Here is a 26,832-nt window from a genome sequence, read left to right on the forward strand (position 1 = left end):
TTTTTCCCACTGATGGAAAAGCCACTTTTATCATATATTCAATTTCCATATGTATTTAGATCTATTTCTGAATTGTTCTGTTATACCGAGCTGACTACTCACAAATTCTTACTACACTGTTTTAATTGCTGTAGATATTTAAATTTTAAAATATTTAAAGTCCACCTGCCTCTATCACTATCCCTTTCGTTACTGCTATTCTTGCTAATCTATTTTTCCATCTGGACTTCAGAATCAGCTTGTGTAAATCATTTTTTAAAATCCTATTGGTATTTTTATTGGATGTCACATTAAATTTATAGGTTTATTAAGGAGAGCTACCATCTTTATGATGCTGATTGTTCCTATGCCAGAACGTGGTATGTCTTCCCATTTCTTCGGGTCTTGTTTTGTGTTTCTCATTAACATTTTAAAGTTTTCTACAAATAATATGTCTTAAGTTTTTTCCTAAGTATCTCATATTTTATGTTTGCTGCTGCTTCTATAAAATGGGTCTTTTCTTTCCTTATGCATGTAATTGGACATTGTGTACACAAAGTCTATTGATTTCTGAAAACCAATTTTGTAGCCATCTGATTTATTAAATTCTTTTTTTATTTGTAAGTTTTCGGTTAGTCCTCTTTATAGTTTCTAGGAGAATAGTTCAACCGTATCACCTGCAAATTAAATGTGATCCTCTCTTCCATTCTGGTTTCTATACCTTTAGTTTATTTCTCTTGTCTAATTGTTTTGTCTAAGCCCTACAGAGACGCTGTGTGCTTCTGCTAGTCATCTGGGATTATTAATGACCTGAGTCAGAAAATCAAATTCCCATTTGTAGTATTTTGAACCACACAAGTAGAATAAACTTGAGCCTTATCTTACAGAGATAAGGACAACTTGTTAAACATTTTTAGGTGAAAAAAAACTTTTCTTCCACCCAGAGCCAAGGTCGACATAAGCTCACTTCCTTACCGCTATTTATGCTTGCTGGGTTTATTTACTGTTTACGCTTTCACCATAAGTATAGCGCGGGGAGGGTCCTCGATTTGTGGGAGACCTCAGATTAAACCCCTGCCTGGAGCAGGCTCTGCTTTACCTCCTGTACCCATCACGACAGGGGCTCAAGGGGACCAGGCCCCCCAAGGTTTGAGATTTCGTGTTACTTTTGACCTCAAAAGATTCATTTTTTACCACTGCTTTGTACATTTAGAAAGATATATTTTGCGTCTTGAGGACCAATGACAAAACTAACCCCAAAAGTGAAAGAATTCAGTAAGGTAGCAGGATATAAAATTAGCAGACAGCAATCAACAGCCTCCACAGGTAAGAGCAATGACAGAGTAGAAGGCATAATGGCAGAAAAAAACCCATTTACCAGCAACAAGGAAGATGAAATACTTAGGGAGAAACTCAAGAAATATGCAAAACCTACACAAGGAAAATGTTAACAGTCCTAAAAAGGCACAAAAATAGACTGGAACAAGTGGAAATACATCCCCTGTTCTTGGATAGAATGACTCAACATTGTAAGGATATCTGCCTCCCTTAGTTAATAAATGTGATACGATCTCAATAAAAATATCAATACACTCTTTTTATGGAGTTAGACAAATTGATACTAAAGTTTCTATGGAAAAACAAACACATAAAAATAGCCAGAAAAGTACCAAATAAGAACATTTATGAAGGGACTAGCTCTACCAGATTTTAAAACATACCATAAAGTTTCTATCATTGAAACAGTGTGGTGCTGTGCACAAGTAAACAAATAGGCCAGTGCAATTGGATAGAAAGCCTGGCAACAGTCCCAGGTACATATGGATCCTGGATTAAACCTTTAACCGGAAAACGGACATTACTGGGAAAACTGGTGAAATTCAAACAAAGTGTGTAGCTTAATAGGATTATGTCGATGTTAATCTCCTGGTTTCAATAATTGTACCATGGTTATGTAAGCTGTTAACATTAGAAGCTGGGAAAGGGGCATAGGGCAAATCTCTGTACAATTTTTGCAATTTTCCTATAAGCCTAAAATTATTTCAAAGTAAAAGATTATTATTATTTTTTTAATCAAGAGCTCCGACGAATATGGAGAGGAGGTTCTGAGTCACACTAATGTGGAGCACTAGAAAAAGGGCCATTAGTCACCACTGTTGGCCCAAAACACTTAATTGGTTCCACTTTACACAGTTTCAAAGGGTTTAGCTAACTTTAGTTACTTAGAGCATGGTATTAATGAGACCAAAATCATGGGATCAGAGCTCACTGTGGGCCAAGCTGCACTGGTTTTATCCTATGGATGCTTTCTGCAGCCTTGAAATAGCAAAGGTTGCAAAAACCTCTAATATCCAAAAGGTGCAAATAGATCAACACAAATTTACTGTCACTCCTGAGAAACAGAGCCCCAAATGCACAACTGGTAGCTGACAGTGACAACTTTGTCCCAGAAGAACAGTGCTAGCAATTAGGACTATCACATTGTACATTAAATCCTATCAAGATAAGGTGGTTCGAGGGGAGTAACTTCAGACCGGCCTCATGCTAGAACACACAAGGGAACCAGTCAGCCACGGGAAGAAGTGATATTTCCAATTCAGTTTCATCTACTCCTAAGCATGACAGCCGCTCCTACAAACAGGTGGACTTGGTTACATATCTCAGAGACGTGGTCAAGGAGACGCAGCCCCGTTCGCGTCTCAGTCCCAGCTTTGCTGTAGCCGCGCTCCCACGGCCGAGCGCACGGCTCCTGCCCCTTGTCCCCTGCCTCTGCCTGCTCCTCCGTATCGCCACACGCCAGCCTTACCAACCCTTGGACAAACCATGCTCTGGACACAGCATGGCCTCATCCTCTCTTCGCTCAACCCCTGGCTGTCCTTCAGGTCAGTATTTTTGTAATCCTCCTGCTCAGTGTAAGTTAGGGCGCCTTCTTTCTTGCCAAAATACCCTGATAGTCTTATCTCAAAACTTCCCACTTTACAGAGTAATATTTACTTTCCTTGACTCTGCCTCAGAAGACCATGAACTTCGTGGTATCAGGAATGCCTTTCCTCTTTGTACACTCAGCAGCTGGCAGAGTGCTTGGCACAAAAAGTGTTCCATACACATCTACTGAATGAAGGGACATTTAGAAAGGCCAAGGCTGTTAAGACAGCTCTTTTGCTAGCAGTTCTATGAGATGTTTAGCAACAGTCTGAACATATGAGATGTTCAGGACAGTCCTTCACTGCCATTAACAACTCAAAGCACATGCACTCCTGGCTTATGGATCAGTGCTGCTTTGGCACACAAAGGACAATACCATGGGTTTGGAAGATTTTATTGACTTTTGCTCTGGTTACTTTCAAAAACAAGAACAGGTTGTTTTAAGAGGATGCCACAGGAATTGCCTATCTTCTTCCAGTGCTGGAGGCATAGAGAAGAGTTGTGCACATTCACAGTTGCTTTGACACAGAAACAGCCCATCAGGAGCAACAGGCAAATGGAGTAAAAGGGTGTCACTAGGTATCCAGCCCTAGGCCTAGGGGCACAGTTTATTTCAGACATACATGACCACCAACAGTTCATTTCTATTGTGAAAAGGGGCAGCACAGGGCATTGGCTGGTAATGTAAACTCTAGCATTAAACAGATTTGCAGTTTGAATGCAGTCTGACAATGATTAGCTCTATGACTTGAGCAAGTTAATCTTTAACTGTAATCATATTTCATTGCTTTAAAACAGAGATAAAAGTATCTATCTTAGAGTAGTTGAGGATTGAGATTATTTAAGATTAAGTGAGATTATATTAAGGCATATAATAATCCCTCAGTAAATGGTTGTTTTTGTTGTTATTAGCTCTGAGAAGGGTTCTACTGGTTTCAAGAATTCACAGAATATATCTAAGGAACCTCAAAATATCCTGCTTTGGGGCAGCCACCCTTTTCCCCAAGAGACCTGAGGAAGGCTGGCTTAGTGAGCGCCCAATAAATGTTTTTCTGAATCAGTGATTAGTACAATGGCTCTCATGGACCTTTTTGTTATTATCAGCTGTCAAGCATCTGACCCGCCCTCTTATGTTTCTTCATCCCAATGAAACATTCCAGATAACCTCGTTCTCATGTCCCACAGCTAAGGCACAGGTGCCTGACTATGTCAGACTCACCTATCCCTGATTTTGAATCAGAAACTAGAGAGTCAAAGAAGCCAGGAACACACCGGGTCCTTTCTGGTGAGGGTGGGGCCAGTCCCAGAAGCAGTGATGGTAGTGAGGCAGGAAATCATGTTCCGCTTTTTTATTAGTAGAGCTCTTACTCGTGCCTGGAACCCCAATAAAAAGTTCTCTGACAAAGATCCAACATGATACTCAAGGTTAAAAAGTGGTGAGGAAATGGGTCTGTCTCACTCTCTAAACCCAAACTAAAGTCTTACCAGCAGCAGAAAGTAAAAAACTGGAGAGAGCACTAGATGGGGGTAGGCTCCTCGCAGGCAGAAGTGGGCCCGGGCCTCCTGACCAGTCCAAGACCCTGGAAAGGAGAAAGCAGAAGCGGGACCACTGTTCAAGGCAGACTTTTCAACTCCACCCACTAGTAAACGGGGTGATCCATCTTAGGATCTAGTGATTAGCAAGTCTCCCTACCTCAGTGGGCTCGGAGGAGGAACAGAAAGAAGTGGGGGAAGGAGCAGAAACCTTGAGTATGCCAGCCTAGAAAGTCCCGGTAATTATTAATGAAGGAGGCTGTCTCACCCTAAGCCCGTGCTTTAAGTCGGTGCACTCAGGCGCTTTGGCAAAGGAGCTCATGAGCACACAGGCGCTAACTGAAGTACTGGCGGTGAGGCAGAGACAGACATTCGGCGCTGCACTAACCCACCCACCAACCTGCCCACCTCTGGAGACTGACACAGAGCAGAGGGGTGGAGAAAAACCAGGAGAGCAGGGGCAGAAAAGAGAGTTCCAGAAGGAATTGGTTCTACAGTATCAAGCCATGAAGATCAACCTACGGACTAAAACTTGGAAATTAGAAGTCACTGGCGGACCCAGTAAGAACAATTTAAAAAATATATATATCTTTATTTATTTCAGAGAGAGGAAAGGAGAGGGAGAGAAAGAAACATCAATGATGAGAGAGTCACTGACTGGCTGCCTCCTGCACGCCCCCAACTGGAGACTGAGCCCGCAACCCGGGCATGTGCCCTGACCGGGAGTCAAACCGCGATTCCTGGATCCTAGGTCGATGCTCAACCGCTGAGCCCCGCCCCACTGGGCAGTAAGAACAATTTTAATAGTGATGAGGACAGTGGCCAGGCTTGAGCATGCTGCTCTCAGCCCCATCTGAACATTGCTTTGAAAAGACAAGCCTGTCCCACCTCCCCATCCTGATGTAACTGGGCTGTGATTCAGTTGGGGAAATAGTTTTAAAAATACACCTGGGTGATCCTAATGTGCAGCCAGGGCTAAAAACCACTGCTTCAGTTAACTAGAACAAAGGGGCAGAAACTGCAAGTGAGGGCAGTACTTGAGTGATAGTCAAGGGGGTCAAAGGGTTAAGGAAGGGCACTTTTGTTTGAAGACGGGAGTCTTTGAACTGTTTAAATGCAAAGCTGTATGTGCCAGGAGTGAGAAGCTGTAGCTAGATTGACCCAGAGAGGGGGACCTAGGGCACTGGAGAAGGGATTCGCCTTGAGCAGGGCAGGCACTTGCAAGAAGAAAAGGTGAGGAAGGGTGTATGTGAAGGTGCCTAAATGGGGACTCCTAATGCTCTATTATCTATAAGGGGAGGGGGAGAAGAGCTGCTGACATCAAGGGGAGGGGATAGAAAATTTTTGAAAGGCCACAGTTTGCAATAGCTGCTGACAACAGGCGGGAGGTAGAGTGAGCTTAATACTGAATGCAATCCAAAATGTCAGCAAGATTTTGGGGTGGAAGAAGCTTGCACAGTCAGGACAATTTTTCATGGAGAAATACATGGCCCACTGGAAGGAGCAAGACATAGAATCTACTCAATGAAATGGGCTGATTTAAGTCAAAGCCGCCAAGGCTATTTGTAAGTTCTCTAATTTTTTCTTTCCTTTTCCAATGAAAAACATCTGAATAATCTGAATGAGATCTGCAAGGGACAGGACTCACTTCTAGAGAAATCATTGATTTTCATAATTTACATCTTAATCGTTTTATATTCCCATACCTTGATAATATCTAGTAACAACATCATTTTTTGGCTAGAGGTCCTTTTAAATGGTTTTCAAGATAGAAAAGTAAAGTTATATGTTGCTTGAAGACTGAAAAAAATTGAAATGAGAGGTAAATATGTGTATTAACTATGGTCTTTAATTTTCTGTAAATTATGTTTCAACATCTTAAGAAGCCTTTCTGGCTGAGGAGACACTGCTCCTCCCAAGGTTACCAATTCTTAGAAAGAGCAAAGGATTCAGCCAGCAGCACGATTCTGATGTACAAGCTTACCAAGGGTGATGGAGCCATACTTCCAACTGGCCTGTACACCCCGGGAAGCAAACATCCCAGAGCCAGGTACCAGGCAACTAGAAACCACACTATAGTCCAAAGGACTCGAAATTACTCAAACTAGCCATTCCTAAACTTTTCGCCCTCCCTGCCCTGCCTTTCAGAAGGAAACCCCCATAAAAACTCTGGCTTAAAACCTACCACTTGCTCCTGTCTTCTGCTCCTGATGCAAACCTGGTATTCGTCCTGTGGCCCTGCGTGGCAAGCCGTGCCTCGTGTTCCTAGAGAAACTGTCACGTTAAACTTTTCTTTCAATGGCACTGATCTCTCCATGTCCTCACTCAGTGACCTTTATAAATTAAGACCGGGCACAAAATCACATGAGCATCTGGGGAAATGATACTAGAGTACTCCTTCTTAGCCACACATATTCCCAGAGAGAGAGAACCTGGGTTCGTAGGCTTTGGTAGTCAGTTAGGGCCTGGCCCAATTCATACAAATAAAATCTAAGGGGAAAAACAGTCAGGATTTCATTCCAAAACTTGAAGGTTAGAGTACCATATTCTGAAATACTGAACTCGAGTCAGACAAAAAAAAATACACGTAATGTGCTGTTTCTGTTGGTCCCCGACCCCTGCAGACACACGACTTGAAACATAAAACAAATAGGATATGATTAAGTGGGATAACTGAAAATTGATCTTTACATGCTGTGAATACTGAGATTAAGTCCTAGCAAAAGATTACCAATTACTCGACAGACATTTACTACAAAAGCTGTGTACTCAGGTTGGTTTCCTTTCTTTTTTTTTTTTCACATTTGTAAGTCACACTTTAAAGGCTTCATCATTGTAATGCTAGAAAATACATAACATTTTCCCATGAAACTAAGATTCAATGAACAAATGTCATAAAGTCATGGATGGCAGTATTGCACACAAATGTTTTCCTGTCAATTATGAAAAACGACTCACGGACTAAAAGTTCACGGTTCTACTTTAATTGATTTTTAAAACGGTCTCCATCCACCTAACCTTGGCCTTGATGGCATTTCTCTCTACGTTACCCTTTCTCAATATTTCCAGGTGACTTTTCAGGGGCTTGAGGGAAAGGGAATGGGAAGCAAAGACATTAATAGCAACTGCAAAATATCATACACAAAACATCTCTATACTTTTAAAAATCCTACAGAGGATATATTATTGATTTGAGAAACATCAATGTGAGAAATATTCATCAGTTACCTCCCATATCCACCCCAGCTGAGGACTGAACCCTCAACCTGGGCATATGTCCTGACCAGGAATCGAACCTGCAACCTTTCGGTGTACAGGACAACACTCCAACAAACTGAGCCACCCCTCCACCCTCCCTCAGTGTTTCAGATTCAGTAGGTCTGGTGGGGCCAAGGGTGCTGATGCCATTGGTCTAGCCATCCTAGTATCTTGTAAGCATCTCCCCATCTCTTCCCCTGGCCAAGACTGCTTTCCTTTGTGAACACCTTCAGGATATGCCCTCTTCAATACTGTGCTTTAAATTGTTTTATTCCCCAAATTTGGCACTTTTACGGAGAGCCTATGTCTGTCTGCAGTGGCAGGGAATTAATTCTTCAGTCATGTTTGTCTGGCTGGGCTTGTTAAAAACCTTATAATCCACTCTTGAGCAGTATTACTCATCTTCCTCGTTTCTTTTCAATGTTGCTGTTCCCCAACATCTGATGTTCATCTGCTGTGGCCTTAATGTAGGCGAAAGCATCTCTAGGCCACTGTGTTTGGTGCTAATAGTGGAACCCAATTTCCTCACCTCTTCCCTCTGTACGGGTGTCCTGATGGGTAGGAGCCCCTCGGTCACTGCCATCAGTAACTCCACTAACTGTCATGGCTGGAGGGGGAGATAAGGAAATCCTGACAAGTAAAAGGGACAGCTCGAGCACTAACAAAGGAGCAGCCGACAGCAAGCGCAAACTGCTTCTATCGTCCCTCCTGCCACCCCACAAACCATGACACGTCCTACAAGCTATGCACCCCTAAGCAGGCTGCCTCCACAGCTGCCAGGTAAGCCACTCTGCTCTCAACCCGGCTCAGATAAGGCTCACCCAACATACAGAATACTGAGCATGGCTTCTAATGCTGAGGTTTTTACAGAGCCCATGAAACAAAAAGTGTATGGCTCAGGAGCACAGTAAGAAGTCAAAACACAGCAAAGACCTGAAATGAATCACACACCATCAGCAGCCCAGGGCCAAAGTGGAGAAGCCATCACATCAACAGTGATAGCACCAGCCAGCTCCCTTCTCTAAGAGACTTCTGTGATAACTCTGCTCCTTTACTTTGCAGAGTCAGAACTTCCACTGCTGTGGTCTAAATTGTGTTTCTAACTCCAAAATTCAAAGATACATCAAATTAATCTATTTGCCATTTATAGAGTTTCATTACCTGTTCTAGGTGTGGCATTTTACTTAGCATAAGATGCCATAAGCAGTGCAGATTAGATTTCAGCTTTTGGTAATTTGGTGCCCAAATGGCCTTGTTTTGCGGCCTGTTTCATATCCCAGCAAAACAATGTCATCTAAAATTTTTAATTGCATTTGCTTTCTAAAAAGTTCAAGTTTAAAAACACACACCAGTCAATAAAGACCATATTCTGCCCCTCCCAAATTTGGCACCATGTAAACAGTTACTACTTTCCTCTTCTAAAAAGTTCTTATCAAAAAGCAACATAAGAGTTCTGATGCAAATGAAGTTGTTCCCTTTGAAATATTGCATCTGAAAAATAATCTCAAATTCCCTTAAATTCATAAGCAAAACTAACTTTTATGAATGACAGTAGCAGATAATGTCTTGACTTTTGCCTATTGTGAAAAACACACAAGATTAGGATTCAGACAGGCAGACTGTGTAGCCAGTTGGGATAACCCAGAACCCTGAAATAAGAACTATGGAACTCAGTCTGTTATTACTTTTGAGAAGATCAAATACATGTAAGCTCAAGGATTATCCTCAAAGGAAGTAATGCCATTAGAGATTTCTTTAACATATTACAAAACCTGATTTTGAAATTATACCTTTTGTTGAAAGGTAAAAGACTTCTCTTAATTTATGACATTATATAATTTGCCATATTAAGATTCAAAATATACTCGATTCTACGGTTCCTCTGCAATTGATTCATAAAGAAAACCAGCAGAATAAGTTAATAATTCTGTAAGCAGGCTCACGCAGCAGCTTACAAGAACAATTTAAAAACCTGTTTTGCAAAGTACTTGTGTACTTAATTGCTATTTTCTTAGGCAATTAATTTTTTCCCCTTATTATTATACGTAGATATGGCATTTTTGGGTGATCCCTGTTGAAACTATTCAAAATATGTAGAAAAGCATGCCCAAGAAAGATGATAAACATTCATAGCATCCTATTTCAAAACCATGGGCCTCAGAGCAACTCAGGTCTATCAATGAAAAACAAGAGATTTTAACCCAGGGCAGAGAAAGTCTGAAAGTCTGGATTTTAATCCTGGCTTGATTACGTGCTTTTGAGCAAGTCACTTAACTTGTCTCTGAAAATGGCAGGGGTCACCTACCTTTACATCATAGAGATGTTTAAAATGTAAAGCTATATACATAGACTACTTTTAATCACAGGTAAAAAGAACTGTCAGGCAACATGCCATGAAGAAAAGATTCTACCTGAACTATGGAGGCCTTAATAGGTTATGATCACAGGACCAATCTCTGCATGAGCCACAGAGCTTAGTGCAAAGAAAATAAAATTATGTTCACCGCTTTCTCTCTCAAATCCAACAAAGTATGTTAGAAATGTGTGCCTCAGGACACGATGGAGCTAGGTTAAGAATGCATATAAGACAATGAAGCCTACCTTCATCACTACACAATTCAGCAGTGCCATTTTGTATTCAACAGACATTCCATCTTGTCTACTGCTATGGGTGTGGCTTACGGGGAAGGGCAGTACACTCTACCACATGGGAACCGGGGTGACTCCCAGGGATGCTGGGATGGTTTTAGCTTTCCTCCTCACCCCATAATCTCCATTTGGCCCTCCCTTCACCATACTCCTTGTTAGGGACAACTGATGTTCTCAGTCTTACATAAAGCGCCACATAACTTAGCTTCAGTCCCCCCTCCTCCTAGATTCACACCAACCCCACAGAAGGACATTCTAGAGCTATTACTGATAAAGGCTATACTTTTTAAAGGGAACAGGATAAAGCAGCCCAGTCATGTTCTGTGTGAGAAGGGACACCGGCCCTCCAGGGAGGAGGCTGCCCCACTCCGCACTTATTTAAGCACAAAAACTCTCCCGGTGTGAGGGGGAGCGCCTCCAGAGCAGTGCCAGAGCAGTGGGCACTTGGAGAAGTTTCTGTATATTTCTGAGTAAATGTACTCCATTTGTACCAAAAAAGAACCCTTCTAACAACCGGGCCCCTGAAAGAAAAACACTGGGTAACACTTTCTTTAGAGAGGGTGGCTTTCCTCCGGCAGCTCTAGGCAGTCGCTTATTCCTCATTTTGACAAAAGAGCATCCAACTTCAGGCATGGCTGTGTACATAACTCTACACGCAGTGAGCTGTCACAAACACTCCAAGTATAAAGCATGTCAAAAGACATGTTTCCTCCCCAAAGTATAACCCCAAGAAGCCATTATTATAATAGATAATGAATATCTGCTGCAGGTTATTGACCTGTAAACTAACGATAAAATCCCATTGAGTACATAAAGGCCTACACTGCAACATGAAGTATTAAGACATAATCCACTGACTACTCTAAGTGTGCTGTACAGGTAAACCATCTTCATTACACCAGAGTGTGTGTGTGTCTGAGTCTGTGTGTCTGTGTCTGTGTGTGTCTGTGTGTGTGTCTAAAATGTCCTCTTGGTAGAACACGAACTTTGGAGATGAAGCAAAGGGCAATGCAGCTGCCGGCGATCCCAGTAGGCCATCTAGAAGACTGGACGGAGTCCCCAAGTCCCATGCTGCTAGAGTCGCTTCTGAGGCTCCAAACTGAGACCCTGGTAGATTTATCTTATTGGCACTCTGAGTGGAGCAAGGCCAGGCTGAAAGCAAGGTCTTACCTCCTGCAAACACAATTCCACACACTGGTCTTAACTCGGTGCTTAAATTTGTCTATAACTGACTGCAAATTTGGAACTTCCTCAAATAATACTAAAAGCTCTACACAAAAAGTATGCAAAAGCAGTTACTAGTTTTCAAGAAAAAAGACACACCTGCAAAAAAGCAACAGCTCTGTAAATGAAGCTGTAGGTAACTGCTGAGACAGCAATAGCAGTGTAACAAATATAGCATATGATGATTTTTTTTTTTTAAAACTGCTGCCCCGATACTTCACTTTTTTTAAAAAAAAACACACAGATTTCCACAATATGATTTTCTAAGAGAGAGTCCACTGTTTTGTTTGAAGAGGAAAGAGCCAGTCCTGGTGATAGACTGGAAATATCAATTAAGCTATACAAGACTATATAATACAAAATCTAACATTTGTTTCACAACACCCATTGGCTCCTGGTGGGTGAACTACTGCTCTCTAGCTGCATCCAGGGCTCTTTTCTTGTGGTGTTTTAAAAAACACAGCTGCAGCTGAATCAGCGGTTTTCTCTGTGGCAGAGGTCCTGACCAACCACTCGGCATTTGGAGATTTCGGAGCCTGCGGTGCTGGTGTGGCTGGCTCCATCGCATCTGCATGAGCTGATGAGACTGCTACGATAAAAGAAAAAGGGAAAAATCAAAGGGAGGCAAATTAGGATGGGAGACACTTCGACCCAAAATATTCTGAATCCTTATATCTTATGTTCTATCAACCCAAGAGGCCACAAAAGGTTTTTCTTTTATCTTTGCAAAGAAATAAAGGCAAGATTTAAGTAAGATAAGTATTTTTCTATCTGAGAAAATGGGTTTAAATGAACAAATAAACAAAGTCAGTAATAGGAATTCAAAATGTAGTAACTATCACTTCTTAAGCACTTATGTGCTAGGCACTACGCTATGTAAACACTGCATTCATAATCTCATTTCCTAATGCAAACTCTCATATGTAGGTATTGTCATCTCCATTTTCCAGGTCAGAAAACTGAGCCACAAAGAGAGCAGATAAATTCTCCAGGGACAAAACAGACCTGATTAAGCAGCAAGATTCAAACTCAGATACTGGACTCCAAGCCCTACGTTCCTGCTATCACACCCCATACCTCCAATATGACAGTGTCACCAACAGAGTGGATAATAAGGAAAATGGCAGAAAATCAGGCCCAGTTTTTCAACAAGAACACTAAACAAATTCTAGACAGAATAGTAATTGCTTATGTAGGGCTGTCCTGTATATTTTAGGACACTTACCATTCTGGACCTCATCTACTGAATGCCGAAAGTACTCCCTAGTCACTGGGACAACCAAACACTGTCCTCACATTTCCAAATGCCCCCTAGCAGAGTAGCACAAACCACCATCACACCCACTCTGTTTGTTGATAGCAAATACACACTAATACATAGCAAAATCTAGAAGGTTTCATTGTTACCCCGTCACTCAGTAATTCCACTTTAAGAATGTAATCTAGAACAGTAATTTTAAAATTATGGGTCACAAAATCAATTTAGGGGGTTATGACCAGTACTTTTTCTTCTTAATGGAAAGGAATAAAGAATATCAGAGTGTACCCAAGGATTTATTTCAGATTTACACGTATATCCACACATATATTCAAGTATGAATTTCTTACAGTGAGTAAAAGTAATTTTGAAAGCTATTACTCTATGGCACATGTACAAGAGTTTCTTGAGGGAACTGGCTTTCAAATGTTTTGGAACCTCAAACCACAACAGCAAGAAATGCATCTGCCATCACAACCCAAATCAATCTAAACTCTCTTTCTCATGCTTACACACACACACACTCACTCATTTAACTGAAATTTCACTCATTTAACTGAAATTTCACAAAACTGTATTTATCATTACTATATGGTCATTAACCACAGTGAAAAACTCTACCCGAGAAAAACTTATTTTTTTGCTATGTTTTTTATTACGGCAAAATATACATAACATAAAACTTATCATTTTAATAACTTTCAAGCGTACTGCTCGGTGGCATTAAGTACATTTACACTGTTTCACAACCATCACCACCACCTATCTCCAGAACTTTCATCTTCCCAAATGCAAACCCTCTACTCTCCCTCCCACAGTCCCTAGCCACTACCATTCTACTTTCCGCTTCCATAAACTTGACTATTCTAGGTACCTCATATAACTGGAATCATACAATATTTGTCCTTTTGGGTCCAGCTTATTTCACTTAGCATAATGTCTTCATCCACGCTGCAGCAGGCAACAGAATTCCATTCTGAATCATGAAGGCGCTCAGGCTGAATATTCCATTCTTTACAGTATACACATTTTGCTTATCCATTTATCCAGCAATGAACATCTGAGTTGTTCCCACCTTTTGGCTACTGTGAATAAAGCTGCTAGAATGTGGGTGTGCAAATATGCCTGAATCCCTGCTTTGAATTTTTTTGGGTCTATACCCAGAAGCAAAATTGCTGGATCATATGGTAGTTTTGTTTAGATTTCTTTCTTTAACAGTACAGAGGTCTTTTATTTTGGTACACCCGTCATGCCCTGGATTCACGGGGAACGGGTTCCAGCAGCCCGGGCCCCTTTCCGTGGCCCCCACAAAGCGTGCTTCCCTGGGGGGCGCAGGCTGGCGCGTCCGCTGCGCCCGGGCACCTTTCTCTCCGCTTCCTTCTTACTCTGATCATTTTCCTTCCCACGTTCAGGAAGCTGTCTCGGCTCTCAGAGCGCTTCATATGCTCAATACGTACATTAATTTCCTTGGCAAGAATCTTGCCCTTAACTTGTTTATTTGCAACAATGCCCACTGCAGGCTGGGTGACACTGTGGACTCCTCCGGTTTTGCCATGGCAACGCTTGTGGGGCACTCCTTTTTGAACAGTGCCCCTTCCAGTGATGCCTACAATTGCACCTTCCTTGTAGATGTGCATGTATGTGGCTAGAGGAACAGCTCTGGGTTTTCTAAAAGGCCTAGAGAACATAGAGGGCGTGCCTCTCCTCTTTCCCTTTGGGACAGTAATTGCGGCGAATTACTGGAAGATGGTGGTTCTAGCCGAAAAAGCTTTGTTTAGGTTTTTGAGGAACCGCCATATTGTTTTCCACAGCGGCTGCACTATTTTGCATTCCCATCAGCAACGCACAATGGTTCCAGTCTCTCCACATCCTTCCCAACACTTGCTGGTTCCTGTTTTTTGATATAGCTATCCTAAAGAGCATGAAGTGGCCCAGAAAAAACTCTTGCACATGTTCTCCCACAGAACAACACAGTATTTTTCACAATAGCATAAAATGGGATACCATCCAAATGTCCATCAAGAATGTTTAATTGTAGTATATTCATCATATTCATACAATAGAACAACATATATATGGCAGCAAAAAGAGGATTTGGCAGGATGAAACATGAATGAATCTCAAGAAATAACTGGGTAAAACTTGTAACGTATAAAATACGACATTCCATTTATACAAGGTTCAAAAGCATGCAAAACTAGATAACATATTGCTAAGAGATCCATAGGTCTTAAAAACTATTTTAAAAAACAAAGAATGATGCCCAGCCAGTGTTGCCCAGTGGTTGAGCACTGACCCATAAACCAAGAGTTCACTGGTTCCATTCCCGGGCAGGGCACATGCCTGAGTTTCAGACTCGATCCCCAGGAAGGGGTGTGCAGGAGGCAGCCGATCGATGTCTCTCTCTCATCAATGTCTCTCTCTCTATCTCTCTCCCTGTCTCTCTCTAAAATCAATAAAAACACATTTAAAACAAACAGAGAATGCTAAGTGATTAACAAAAAATAAGTATCAGGATAATGGTTACCTCTGAGGAGAGTAGAAAAAAGATTTTAAAGGTGTTCTTTTTCTTAAAGTGGATGGTGAGTAATGGATATTCACTGTATCATTTTTCTTTACTCCACATATATCTCCTACAAATACTCTTTTATAACCATTCAATATTTACTAAAAATTTTTTTTTAACTTTAAAAACCATTTAAACTTTAAAAAGGCGTAGGGGGCAGTAAGAATCTGCTCTACAGCCCCCAAGACAAGGGTGAACCTAAAATGGAACTACTGAATCCAACAAACGAGAATAATATTGAGAACAACTCTGTTTCAACTTTAAGATTCTATTCATATATTCATACAAGTATCTAGTGAGATTGTTCCCTGTGACGAGTATTATTTTAGTGGCCGGGGGTATAGCAGCAGCAAAACAGATGAGAATTCCTGCCCTTGCAACTGCATCTCTCGAATCACTGGCCTGATATTCAGAATCTGATGTAGCTAATCAAAAGGTTAACTGTTTGGTGCCCTTCCGACTGATGCTCTAAGAACACGTACCCTATCTCAGAGAGACAAGTCAGAAAAGGCATTTGGAAGGGCTTTGAACACCTCACCTCCTATTCTCCTTTACCGAGGGCCATTGGTCTACTTTCTGAAGGAATGGGGTTTGTACACCAAAGGCTCTCCTACTCTGATGAAGAAAAGCATCTCAAGGAAATGAAGCCTGGTTTTCGTCTGAGTTCCTCATGTTTTTTATAGCTACTTAATCTCAAGTTTTGGAGAAAATAACCCATTTTTTTCTTTTCCAGTTACATTCTTTAAGAGCATATACAGCAAATTCACTTTGGGACGAGGTAATGACTTGCTGGGCATTCCATGTTCTGGTGTATCGGGCATTATGAACAGGTTTACATGGTTACTCACTCAGATCCAGTGACTCTGTGTGCCACACACCTGTGTCTATAAAGCCATAAGGAGAAGGGGAGTGGACATAAAAAGAAGAAAATAAAAGTGCTACACTTTGAAGAAGGATCTATTCAATGGCCCTATGAAAAGGTCCTTTTCCTTGGCCTTTTGTTAATATTAGGTCAAAAAGACAAGGCAGGCTCTTCCTTTCTGCTCTGCACCTTTCTAGCCTTATTAATATCTTTAAATTCAGTCAATTTCAACTCAAAACTTTCCACCAGTGGGGGAGGGGGAAGGAGAAAAGATTTGTGGCTGCATGTTTAAGAAAGAAGCTGAATTCATCACAGTGACAGGGAGAGTGTTGGCAGAGATCTGAGCTATTTATTCTTTTAGGAAAATCCTATAAAGAATGACACAAGGAAGCCTCTATCTGCAGTCTTGTTCATCACACTGGTGAAGAACCCGATAACAGATGTATGCAGCAGCGTGATTTAGTGCCAGGAGCTGGCCCCTGATGTGTATTAATACAGCGGCAAAGCGGAACGCACCTCTCTTCATCAGTCATTTCTATAAAAGAGGTGGAATCCGAGATGGCCCAATGTTAGGCAGAGCAAGCCCATTTGTTCTACTGACTGATGGCACGGGCTGAGGCTATGTCCTTCACCTCCATGGGGCACTCAGGTTGTGGATAGAAAAAAAAGAAAACGTTCAGTGAAGCAAGCCTTAGTCAACAAGTGAGGGGAGGAGTTCGATCAGTAGGGGAAAGGTTTAATGCTCAAATCTTGTTTAATACCTCCCAGGACATTTCCCCATTTGAATACAGAAAAAGAATTTTAAACTCTTTTCAACAGTTCTTCCTTATAAACAATTAAAAGCAAAAAACAGAAGTTAGATATTAAAGAGAAAAAAAAGAACAAAAAGATAAAAGAATGGAGACTGTGCTTCAATGTTTCTAATACCACAGGCTGAATGAGGATCTGGGTTTTGAGCGGAGCCATAGTTTGGAACCAGTCCTATCATACAGAAGACAGACCACCTGCAGTGTTTAAGAGTACAGCTCTAGAGTCACTGGGACACCGGTATGACCTTGGCTCTGCAATGTATCAACCATGTGACCTTGGGGAACTGATTAACCTCTCTAAGCCTCTAATATCTCATGTGTATTGGGAATAAAAACAGCATCCACCTTATAAGGTTGTGGCAGAGGGTTTAGCTCAGGGCATGGTCATGTGGAAATCACTAAAAAAATGTACTATAGTCATCAGACCTGTGATTAAGATTGTCCATTATCATGATGGTCTTATCCATTATCAAGCAGTCTTCTCAAGCAGAAGCTTAAAGAGATCAATTTCAGAGCATGCTGAAACTTACTAAGTAAAGGCAGGAGAAAGGGTTCCCTATCTGCCAGAGGTCTACTCTCTACTCAGCTATCAATTGTTCTAATCTATGTGTAATATATAGAAATATATAGTATTTTATTATAATATATAGTATTTTCCAAAGGAAAAAGTAACCTATGATATACTCAATTTCCAAAGAATGAATTCACTATCATCAAGAAATTAACTGTAGGGATCAGTGGTTACCAGAGAAGGGGATTGAGGGTGGGTGAAAGAGGGGAGGGGAGCCAATTGTATGGTGATAGATAATAACTAGACTTTTTTGGGGTGAACACTTTGTATTGTATATAGATATTGAATTATATTATTGTACACCTGAAACTTACAGAAAAGGAGGGGGGAGGGAGGGAGGGAAATTTCTGCTAGGTCCTACAACCAGATATGGTCTTTTTATTCAGCGCAATCCACCCTATACTGTATTGAAATAACACAAAGGATTTTCTATGATTACTAATTATGTTTAGCTATCTTCTCTTAACTCCAAAGAAAAAGATCTATAAACACCCAATATTCTTGCTGATATAAATAAATATCCCCCTTTGTTTTCATTTAAGGACAACATACATATGGTTAAGTACATAAACCATAAATGTATAGTTCAGTGACTTTTACATATGTATATACTCATGTAATCCCCACCTAATTCATGACATAGGACATTTCCAGCATCACAGAGGTTTCTTTTTCCTCTCCTGATCACCAGTGATAATCTCTATTTTGGTTTCTATCAACTAGTTTTGCTCAGAAAACTAAAAGGTTTTAACTTGAAAAACTGTTTTTAATTAGAAACTTCATGACTGGTAAAATATTAGCACTCTACTATACATAAAAACAGTGAGAATGTATTGTATTATATACTAAATTAAAAAGTAAATAAGCCCATGTGGCTCCTTGGCTACTGACTAAACCACCACCCCAGTGGGATTTTCATTAACAGAGACCTAATTTTCTATCTGTACTAGAATAAAAGCGCAGATGACTGAAGATTGTTTTTCGTGAAACATAGGGATTCAAACTCAAGAAAGCTGTGTGACACAGCAAAAAAACAGACTTCAGAGTCAGACAGAACTAGGTTTAAATACGTAAAATATCTGTAACCTTGGGAAATTACTTCTTATATTCTCAGTTTTCCCATATAAAATGGAAATAAAATGACCTACCTTATCATAAGAGTTAGATGAAAAGGTATATAAAATACATAATTTAGTGTCTGACACACAGTAGGTGCTCAATAAATAACAGCTATGTGTAATTACCTGCATTTGGGCTAGACAGAGATGCTGTGGCCACAGGCTTCCGTTTCCTCTTGATGTCATGTGAGCATGGGGGTCCCAAGTGTATGCTTGCCTGTCTGCAGAGGTAACAGAAAACATACTGTTGCAACTTTGTAATTCTCATTGTTTAAAACATTATGTTCAGCCCAGATAAAATCCTTGACCCATTATAGATATTACTAACAAAGGCAGTATCATCTTTTGCCATCAAGTGCAAGTATAAGATTATTCACAATTAATCATAACTCACTCTATACTCACAAAATATACCCATTCTAAACTTTTTACCTGATTAGCAAAATAGCAGACATTCAAGATTAATTTCAGTAAATCTGTTTCATTACATGCTGATTTTTTTGTACATTTTTCATAAAAACTATAACCTCAATTGTTCTAAATTTGCTAATGAAATAACTACTCCCAAGCAGTACTATATTGAAAAGTTTAACGCTGCATGAACACAGATATTTGCATAGAATTTTAATAGGAAGTTTAACTCTTCTATCACTATACATCTAGATTTTAATAGTGTCTGCACAGCAAGTTAAGTTTCTGTGATTTTTAAAAATATAAATTATGTGCTGATAATATGTCCCCTTTTCTGAATGTTCAGCTTATTTTAAAAACAAAACAGTGAGAGCTTCAACACTAGGAAAGCAAAAGATTCTCTGAAAGGCAATGGGCTTAACACTGAAATAACAGGTATGCTATTTTAGTTCCCCACTTCCTCCTTCCTCTCAAACTAGACAGATACTACCCCTGATTAAGGACCAAACTGAGCTTCACCTTTACACAAAGTTTCCTCGAACATTCAAGGCCTTATCTTCCATAAATTATTTAACTGCTGTAAATATATCTTGTTGCCCTAATGAGGCTTAATCTTCTTGAGAACAGGGATCATATTTATATTTCTTTCATAATTCTCCAATGATTACCAACCTTAGCGGAAGGCACATATCTGAGTCCCCATTAAATATCTGTTGACTAGAACTGATATGAATGAATAAAAGTTCTAAAAACCAAATAGCCAACTGTACATTTAAAATGGTTAAAGTGACTTTTCCTATCAGGGGGCCCCAATCTGGCAACTTTCAGTTTAAAAATACATATATGTGTTCTATCTCTCTGCCTCCCTTCTCCCTCCCTCCATCCCTCTCTCTTCTCTCATGCTCTTTTCACCAAATAGTAAAAGCTTGAGAGGCCATTCAATTTATAAACAAGGAAAGATAAAAATTTGACCGTAATCGTAAGAATTTTTTTAGAATTCAAAGAACACCAAAATAGGCAAAGATTTACACTATAAAGCCTGTGGTTTGGCAAAGTCTGTACAAATCACCTTTTATTGATCACTCTCTTCCGGATGGAAAAAAGAATCAACTTTAAGTATTCCATGAATAGTTAATTCCAATGTGAAATGTAAATATAAGTGCACAAAAAAGGGGAAACAATTCATTTTTCATACCTTACACAAGTCCTGGGAATAAGCCTAAATCAGCATGCTGACAATAATATTAAGAAAGACAGATGACAGAATGTCAAAAGTAGACAGCCTTTAGTCTAAAAGCAGAGGTGTCATTCCTTTTGAAGCCAGACACAGGCAGAAAAGAAACTGACGCTACAAAATTTTGTTTCTCCTCAAAACAGAGAAATGTACAGAGCAGAGTTTCCATCTTTTCTACAAACAAGGTACTTAAGTACATTTAGGCCCAAACTCAAACTATCCAGGCACTTTGTTCTAATTCAATCCTGCTTCTCCTAAAGTACTTCAGAAAGAGAAATTAGTCAAACAAAGGGTAACAGTCTATATTCATGCTCTTCCTTCTTTACCTGACTTCATTAAAGGACTCTCCAAAACTTCTCAGGTTAAGTGCTAACACCATTTCTTCAAACTAAACTCTCTTATTAGACATCAGGACAGTGGCAACCTTTGAGCTGCGGGGTGTAGGGAAGAGGGGTCAGTGACTAGGAGCTTCTGGGGTTCTCTCTGGTAATGTTCTGTTTCTGGATGCTGAAAATTCATCAAGTATATATTTCCTTGTAAACTCCTCTACATGTACATTGTCCTTCAATTAATTTAAAAACACTGCTTCTTCAAGATCAATGTTTATAAAATGCTGAGTTTTAGGAAATAGATGCAAAATGAAAAGCCTAAGAAAAGTACTCAAAAGGACTTTAAGATATTCTCAGAGTATCAACTTGGGCTCATCTGAATAAATACTGCCTTTTATTTACACACCATCTTGATTTTCACAGCATTGCACGTTTGATATATGTCAGTAAGATGGTTAAGGGCACCTATTCTATCACTCCTTTACGAACCTAGTCAGTATCATTTATCTCACACTTTTCAAGGAATACACATTTTGGAGTAAAAAGATGAAGCCAGTTATGTACCAATGTTTAAATTTTTAACCATTTTAAATAGAAATACAGTGCTTTAAAAAAATGTTTATTCTAGTTAAAATGAAAATAAGTATTACTTACTGCTATGCATGTAAGTTATTAGACTGCACTCTATTCTGCAATGTCCTTAGGGGGCCACTGTGAATGCAAAGGTTCAGGTGGTCCTTACGATGTCCTGTCCCTCTGGGCCATGTTTCTTGGATCCCCACTCTTCCCTGCTCAGTGATGGCATGGGCTTCGGGGTTAACTGTCCCTACATTAAATGCCCCCAACTGCTAAGCTTCCAGCCTGTTACTTCTCTCTGCAGTAAATGTTCTACTTCTACCACCTCATTCCCACTTCTAATGGTTACCTTGAACATTCTACATCCTTCATATTTTGTATATTTTCTCTGGTTATAACTTAGGAAAGAAATGAAGGCTTTCCAAGGAAACCAGGTAACGAAACTTTTTAAGTCAATAACCTTATTTTGTTGTAAAAGTATGTATTTTGTGTGGACTATTTCCTTCCTACTCAGCAGGTTTTCTACTTCTTCCATTGCTCATCAGGTTGTTAGTAAGCACTGGGATACAGTGGTGAGCCAGTTTTTTCCCTAATGGACCTGTAGCCCAGTCCCAATTCCAGCTGCACAGCTTTTCTAGTTACAGAATCTGAGTCACAGAGAAACTGAGGCAGGGATAAAGAAAAGTCTTGTTCATTCCTAAAGCTCAATTTAACGTCTATTCCTTCTTAAAACATTTCTCTTAAGATCATTTCCAGGTTGGAGGGCTATTTCATAAGAAATAGAATAAAATCACACCTTGGGGCTGTCTGTCTGTCTGTCTGTCTGTCTCTCTCTGTCCCTTCCTAGTTAAGATCTGGGGAGGGAGGAAAGGAAACAAAGTGTTATAGAAGGACAGTAAGACACTGTCCTTGCATTTGGTTTTAAGTGAACACTAGTAATGGTGGAGTTTACAGCTTGGGAAAATCTATTCTCCCTTTGAGGGCTCTGTCTGCTTGGGAAAAACCTTAGCGGACAAATAAGGAAGAGAACCCAGACCAGCCTGGGAAAAGCAAGGAGGAAGCCGGGTGCTTGGAGCAAGAGGAGTTTAAGAAGACAGGACTGGAACCCACCATGCTGCAGAGCACATTCAGAACAGAGGATAGCCCTGTTCAGGAGTAATGAATAATCTGTGTGGGGCCGGAACCTGAGCATGGGGCAGCCAACTACTGGACCCTCAGCTTCCTATTCAAGAGGTAGTTCCAATTCCTCATTTATCTCAAAATAACTGCACATCAGTCAATTGCACACATGAAGTACTTAACCACCTTGGCTTCTTTTCTTTTTAATGTGTTATTTCTTTAATTTGTGTTATTTTACTCTGACAATATCATTGTCTGCTCACAAGGCATAAACTGAAAAGGACACTGAACAAGTGAGGTATCACCAAGGACAGGAAAAGAGAGTCTGAGCTTCCGCTTCTCAACAAACAGAGCCCCTCACTATAGATAGAAAAGGTAGAAGACTTAACTAGATTTTTTAAAAACTCTTTCAAGAGCAGTGTACAGTTGTTTTTGTGTTGTAGCTATGTACTATATGTGGGAGGAGGGGACCTTTCAATTATGTAGGGGGCAAAAAAAGCTAAGTTTAAGTTAAGCTAAAATCTCTACAAAGTTATTAAAACTTTCTTCTCAATTAAAGTGGCAAACGTTTATCAGAAAGATGTAGGGGCCTTTACAAAATACACATCCCCCGCCATAATGGGGTGGGAGAGGGATCAGTAACATGATTATTTTGAAATTTCTCCTCAAGTAATAATGATGAGCTTCTACCTACTGTGAAAACTGAGTTAAAAAATATACCAAATTCCAGAAGCTAAGTAAGCTAGTCAATAAAAGAGATCTAAATATTTAACTTGAAGATTAACAGAATGATTAAAATGAATATCAATTTAGATGAAAATATCGTTCCCCAGTATATAAGCAATTAACCTACAGAAAAGACAGGCTAGGCTTGTTCTGTTTCATCTGATGGGGGCTCAGTCTTCCTTGGCACTACCTGTCACAGCACGGGAGCCAGGTCAGTACTTCCCCTCAATGCGTCACATTCAGCAGCATTTGCCAAAAAGAATTTATGGGGGAAATGCACATTAAAAGCAACAGATACAGTCTTTAAAAATTCTTCAGGAAAAGTAAGTGTGAAGGTGAATGCTGAGGATGAACAATTAAATGAAAGAGTATTCTGTATATCTATGCATAAACACAGCATTTCTATTTTATTTTTTACTGCAGGTAACCAAAAGATCAGGTGAATTGTTAAAACTGCAGTGTTACTTAGGAAACTGGGCAGATCACTATGTCCCTGGGGCAGGAATGTACTTTTAGGGGGAAAAAATTACTTTGAGAAAAACATGCATGTTTAATAGAGCCAATGCTGGCAAAAAATAACTGAAGTGGCTGCTTTAGATTTAGAACAAAGATGTTTAGAATCACTCCTAAGGAGAGATAACAGTCTTTGTCTGCCAACGGCGAGCTAATTTAAGGAATAGTTCACCTTCAAAAATCACTGATTTTTAAAACCCAATGGAAAGTTCATTATTTTTGCATAAAATAAAATTTATTGTGACAAGGTATGTATTTACTCTTCCTTAAGCACCTACAAATCAGTAACATCAAGAAAAAATTACTGATATTTCTAAGGACCAAAGTTCATATATATCATATATTCCAATTATTCTCTTTAATTACTAATCTATTCACCTCAATTATTTTTAACAAAAATGTATGAAGGCCTACTCTATGTAAAGCACTATGCTGGGTATGGAGAGGGTATACACAAGATGACTGAGCCCAAGGTCCTTCCACAGGGAGCTCACAACATAGTGAGGGAGGCCGATGCATAAAGAACTAACAGAAACAGACACTGCGATATAATTAAGGAACAAGCACAGTGCCAAGGTAAAATGAGGGCAAACAGAATTAAACTAGGGAAGAAGAGATACCCCCTTCCTTACATGTGTTTTATCTTCAGGGTTAACTGGCATTTATTAAACACCCAGTAGGGGAACTATTTTCACAGACTTGCGTATAGAAAAGGATCCAGGCCTCTGACACTAGAAGTAGCTAGGGAGAGAAAACCACTTCATAATTACAGACACCGTGGAGGTTTATCCAAAAGGAAGAGATCCTGGCAATTCCACTAGTGTTTTCACTCAAAATGAACCCTCAGTGAGCGGTATGTGACAAACTGCTCACGAACACCTGAAAACTCTGTAATCTACTTCCCTTGGCTGGGCCAGGGATGACACATCCAGAAGCTGTTTCATGCCACCCACAGGAGCAGAACAGCTTCACATCAGTTGGAAAGTTGGGTACATTACAATGGCAAAACAGAGAGAGAAAATGCTTTCATCACTCCACTTAAGCAGTAAGATGCCAGCTGGCTGAGAGCTGCTATAAACGAGACCCTCCAACAGAGGACAAAAGATTCAAGAACTGTGTACTATATAATGGAAAGTTCCGGTAGAACTGGCAGCCTTCAGGACAGTATTACAGCAGAACCACTTTCTCACATATGGCCGAAACTAAGGCACTAAAGAGGTGAGCATGAGCTGCTGGGCATCACAGCATCCCCAGCAGACTGAGAACTAACAAAAGGTTCTTTCCCCCAAGCCCTGAGGTAAAACCTCAGGCTGTTTACTAAGGCTCCAAAGGTCAAAATTAACAGCTCGAATTGAGTCTTCTTCTTGCTCTTTGAAACTCCTTGTCAAGTGGCACAGCCAGCTGGGCACACAACTCTGATATGCAGATCTCTACGTTTGTGAACAGATAAAATGAATTCCAATGAGCACAGCCTATCATATTTCAAATCTCTAACAAGCAGGACAGTCTCCCTTTTTTACCCACTGTCCAACTGCCTCCTCTTATAGCCCATTTGAGGCCATTTAAGCACCTCAAGAATCTGTACTACATCTCATTAGCAAACAGCTATGGAAGCCAACTCAAAGTTTGTAAAACTACATTATCCTAAGGACAGGTAGGGTAGTAACTATATAACAAAGCTAATAATATTAACCATCAGTATGTGAAATATTCAAATAAAAATATTTTGTATTTGAATACAAATACAAATATTCTGACCACCACTAGCCCAATAAATACTGATATTTCTATTTTAAAGATAAGGAAATTGAGGTACGGGGAGGTTAAGTCATTTGCCCAGGTAAAACCAAGATTCTTACCTGGGTCTAGCATCCACTAATATGAGATTAAGAACGTCACAAGAAAAAATAAATGGAAATGGTAATACATTACCAAATCGCTACCCAAAAAGAAGAAAGGTCAGGGAAGTTGGAGAAAACTCAAAGCTGCCATGAGACATTCAAAAACTACAACTGGTGACCTGTGCATCATACAGAGAGATGTAGCAATTGATAAGTTCTAGTTATGGTTTCCTAAGGCAATAATGGTAAGAAAAGCTATCCTGGATAATCAATAAATCTCTCATTTGGGGAAAAGCTGCCTACAGCACTAGCTCCTTATTACCATTCTTGACAGCAATTCTACAGCCTCTACCAGAACACCAATCACACCATCTGCTGTTTATGCAGCAGCAACTCTTAACACCAAGTATACTATTTTAATAGCAGCATCCCAATACTAGCAACCAAAACCACCAAACCAAAACAGCTGGTTTAAGAATTTCATCCATGCACCCTGCCAACTATCCAACCATCCATACACCCACCCAGCAACTCCTCCCATTTGTTAATCACTACATGCAGGACACTGAGGTAAACCCTAACTAACACTCTATTCTCACCTACACAGTTCTCCAAAGCTAAGAGAAGTCCAGTGTTCTACCTCCCACAAAAAATCATGCTCACAGTATCAAAGTACAGAGCTCACGCCAATTATGAAATGAGTTTTCCTGTTAAGCAAATTACAAAGCACCAATCATAAAACCATATGCATTTAGGGCAGTAGTTCTTAACCCTGGCTGCATATTAGAGTTACCTGGGGCTTTAAAATAATGCCAGTGCCTGGGCCTCATCCCAGACCAATTAATCATAATCATGGGAAGTGGGACACTGCATGGATATATTTTTTAAAGCTCCTCAGGTGATTCCAAAGTGCAGCCAGGGTTGAAAACCACCAACTTAAGTACTTCTAGAGTGGTATTTTTGAAAACCTCTTAACCCACAAATCTATTAGGTGGCACAATCACCACAAAGACTCCCTCTCCCATCCATTGCACGTGCCATCTGGGCTATATTAAAATGAAGCATCAATAAAACGACCTCTTAAACTCACGATCCTATTATTTCTTTGTTTATACCAATGAAATACTAAACAAGAAAGTGCCTTAAGGTCACTCATGGCCCCAGCAGCACCCAGGCCTCACAGTGATAACCAGAGCTGTATAATGCTGTAGCAGTGACGAGGTGGTTAAGGGGTCCTCACTCTCATGCAGTTGAGTGTGGGGGACTGTGGGACTGGCCACATCCAGGCAGGAAGCAGCCTCAGCTCAATAACCAACAGACAGGAGGAAACC

At 40.2% G+C, this 26,832-nt stretch overlaps 1 protein-coding gene across 2 annotated transcripts in view; it reads right to left on the reverse strand.

Moving 5' to 3' along the window:
* Nucleotides 1-7,399: 7,399 nt before the first annotated feature.
* Nucleotides 7,400-26,832, reverse strand: part of GPATCH2L (G-patch domain containing 2 like) — a 50,282-nt gene continuing 30,849 nt past the window's right edge. For both annotated transcript variants that reach the window (XM_016208700.2, XM_016208702.2), the window contains exons 9-10: nt 18,879-18,973; nt 7,400-12,157 (exon numbers count right to left, since the gene is read on the reverse strand). In XM_016208700.2, coding sequence (XP_016064186.2) covers nt 11,985-12,157; nt 18,879-18,973 — 268 coding nt within the window. In that variant the 3' untranslated portion in view covers nt 7,400-11,984. The remainder of the gene's footprint in view (nt 12,158-18,878; nt 18,974-26,832) is intronic.

The sequence above is a fragment of the Miniopterus natalensis genome, chromosome 1 (genome assembly GCF_054644295.1).
Source record: "Miniopterus natalensis isolate mMinNat1 chromosome 1, mMinNat1.hap1, whole genome shotgun sequence".
Classification (NCBI taxonomy): Eukaryota; Metazoa; Chordata; class Mammalia; order Chiroptera; family Miniopteridae; genus Miniopterus; species Miniopterus natalensis.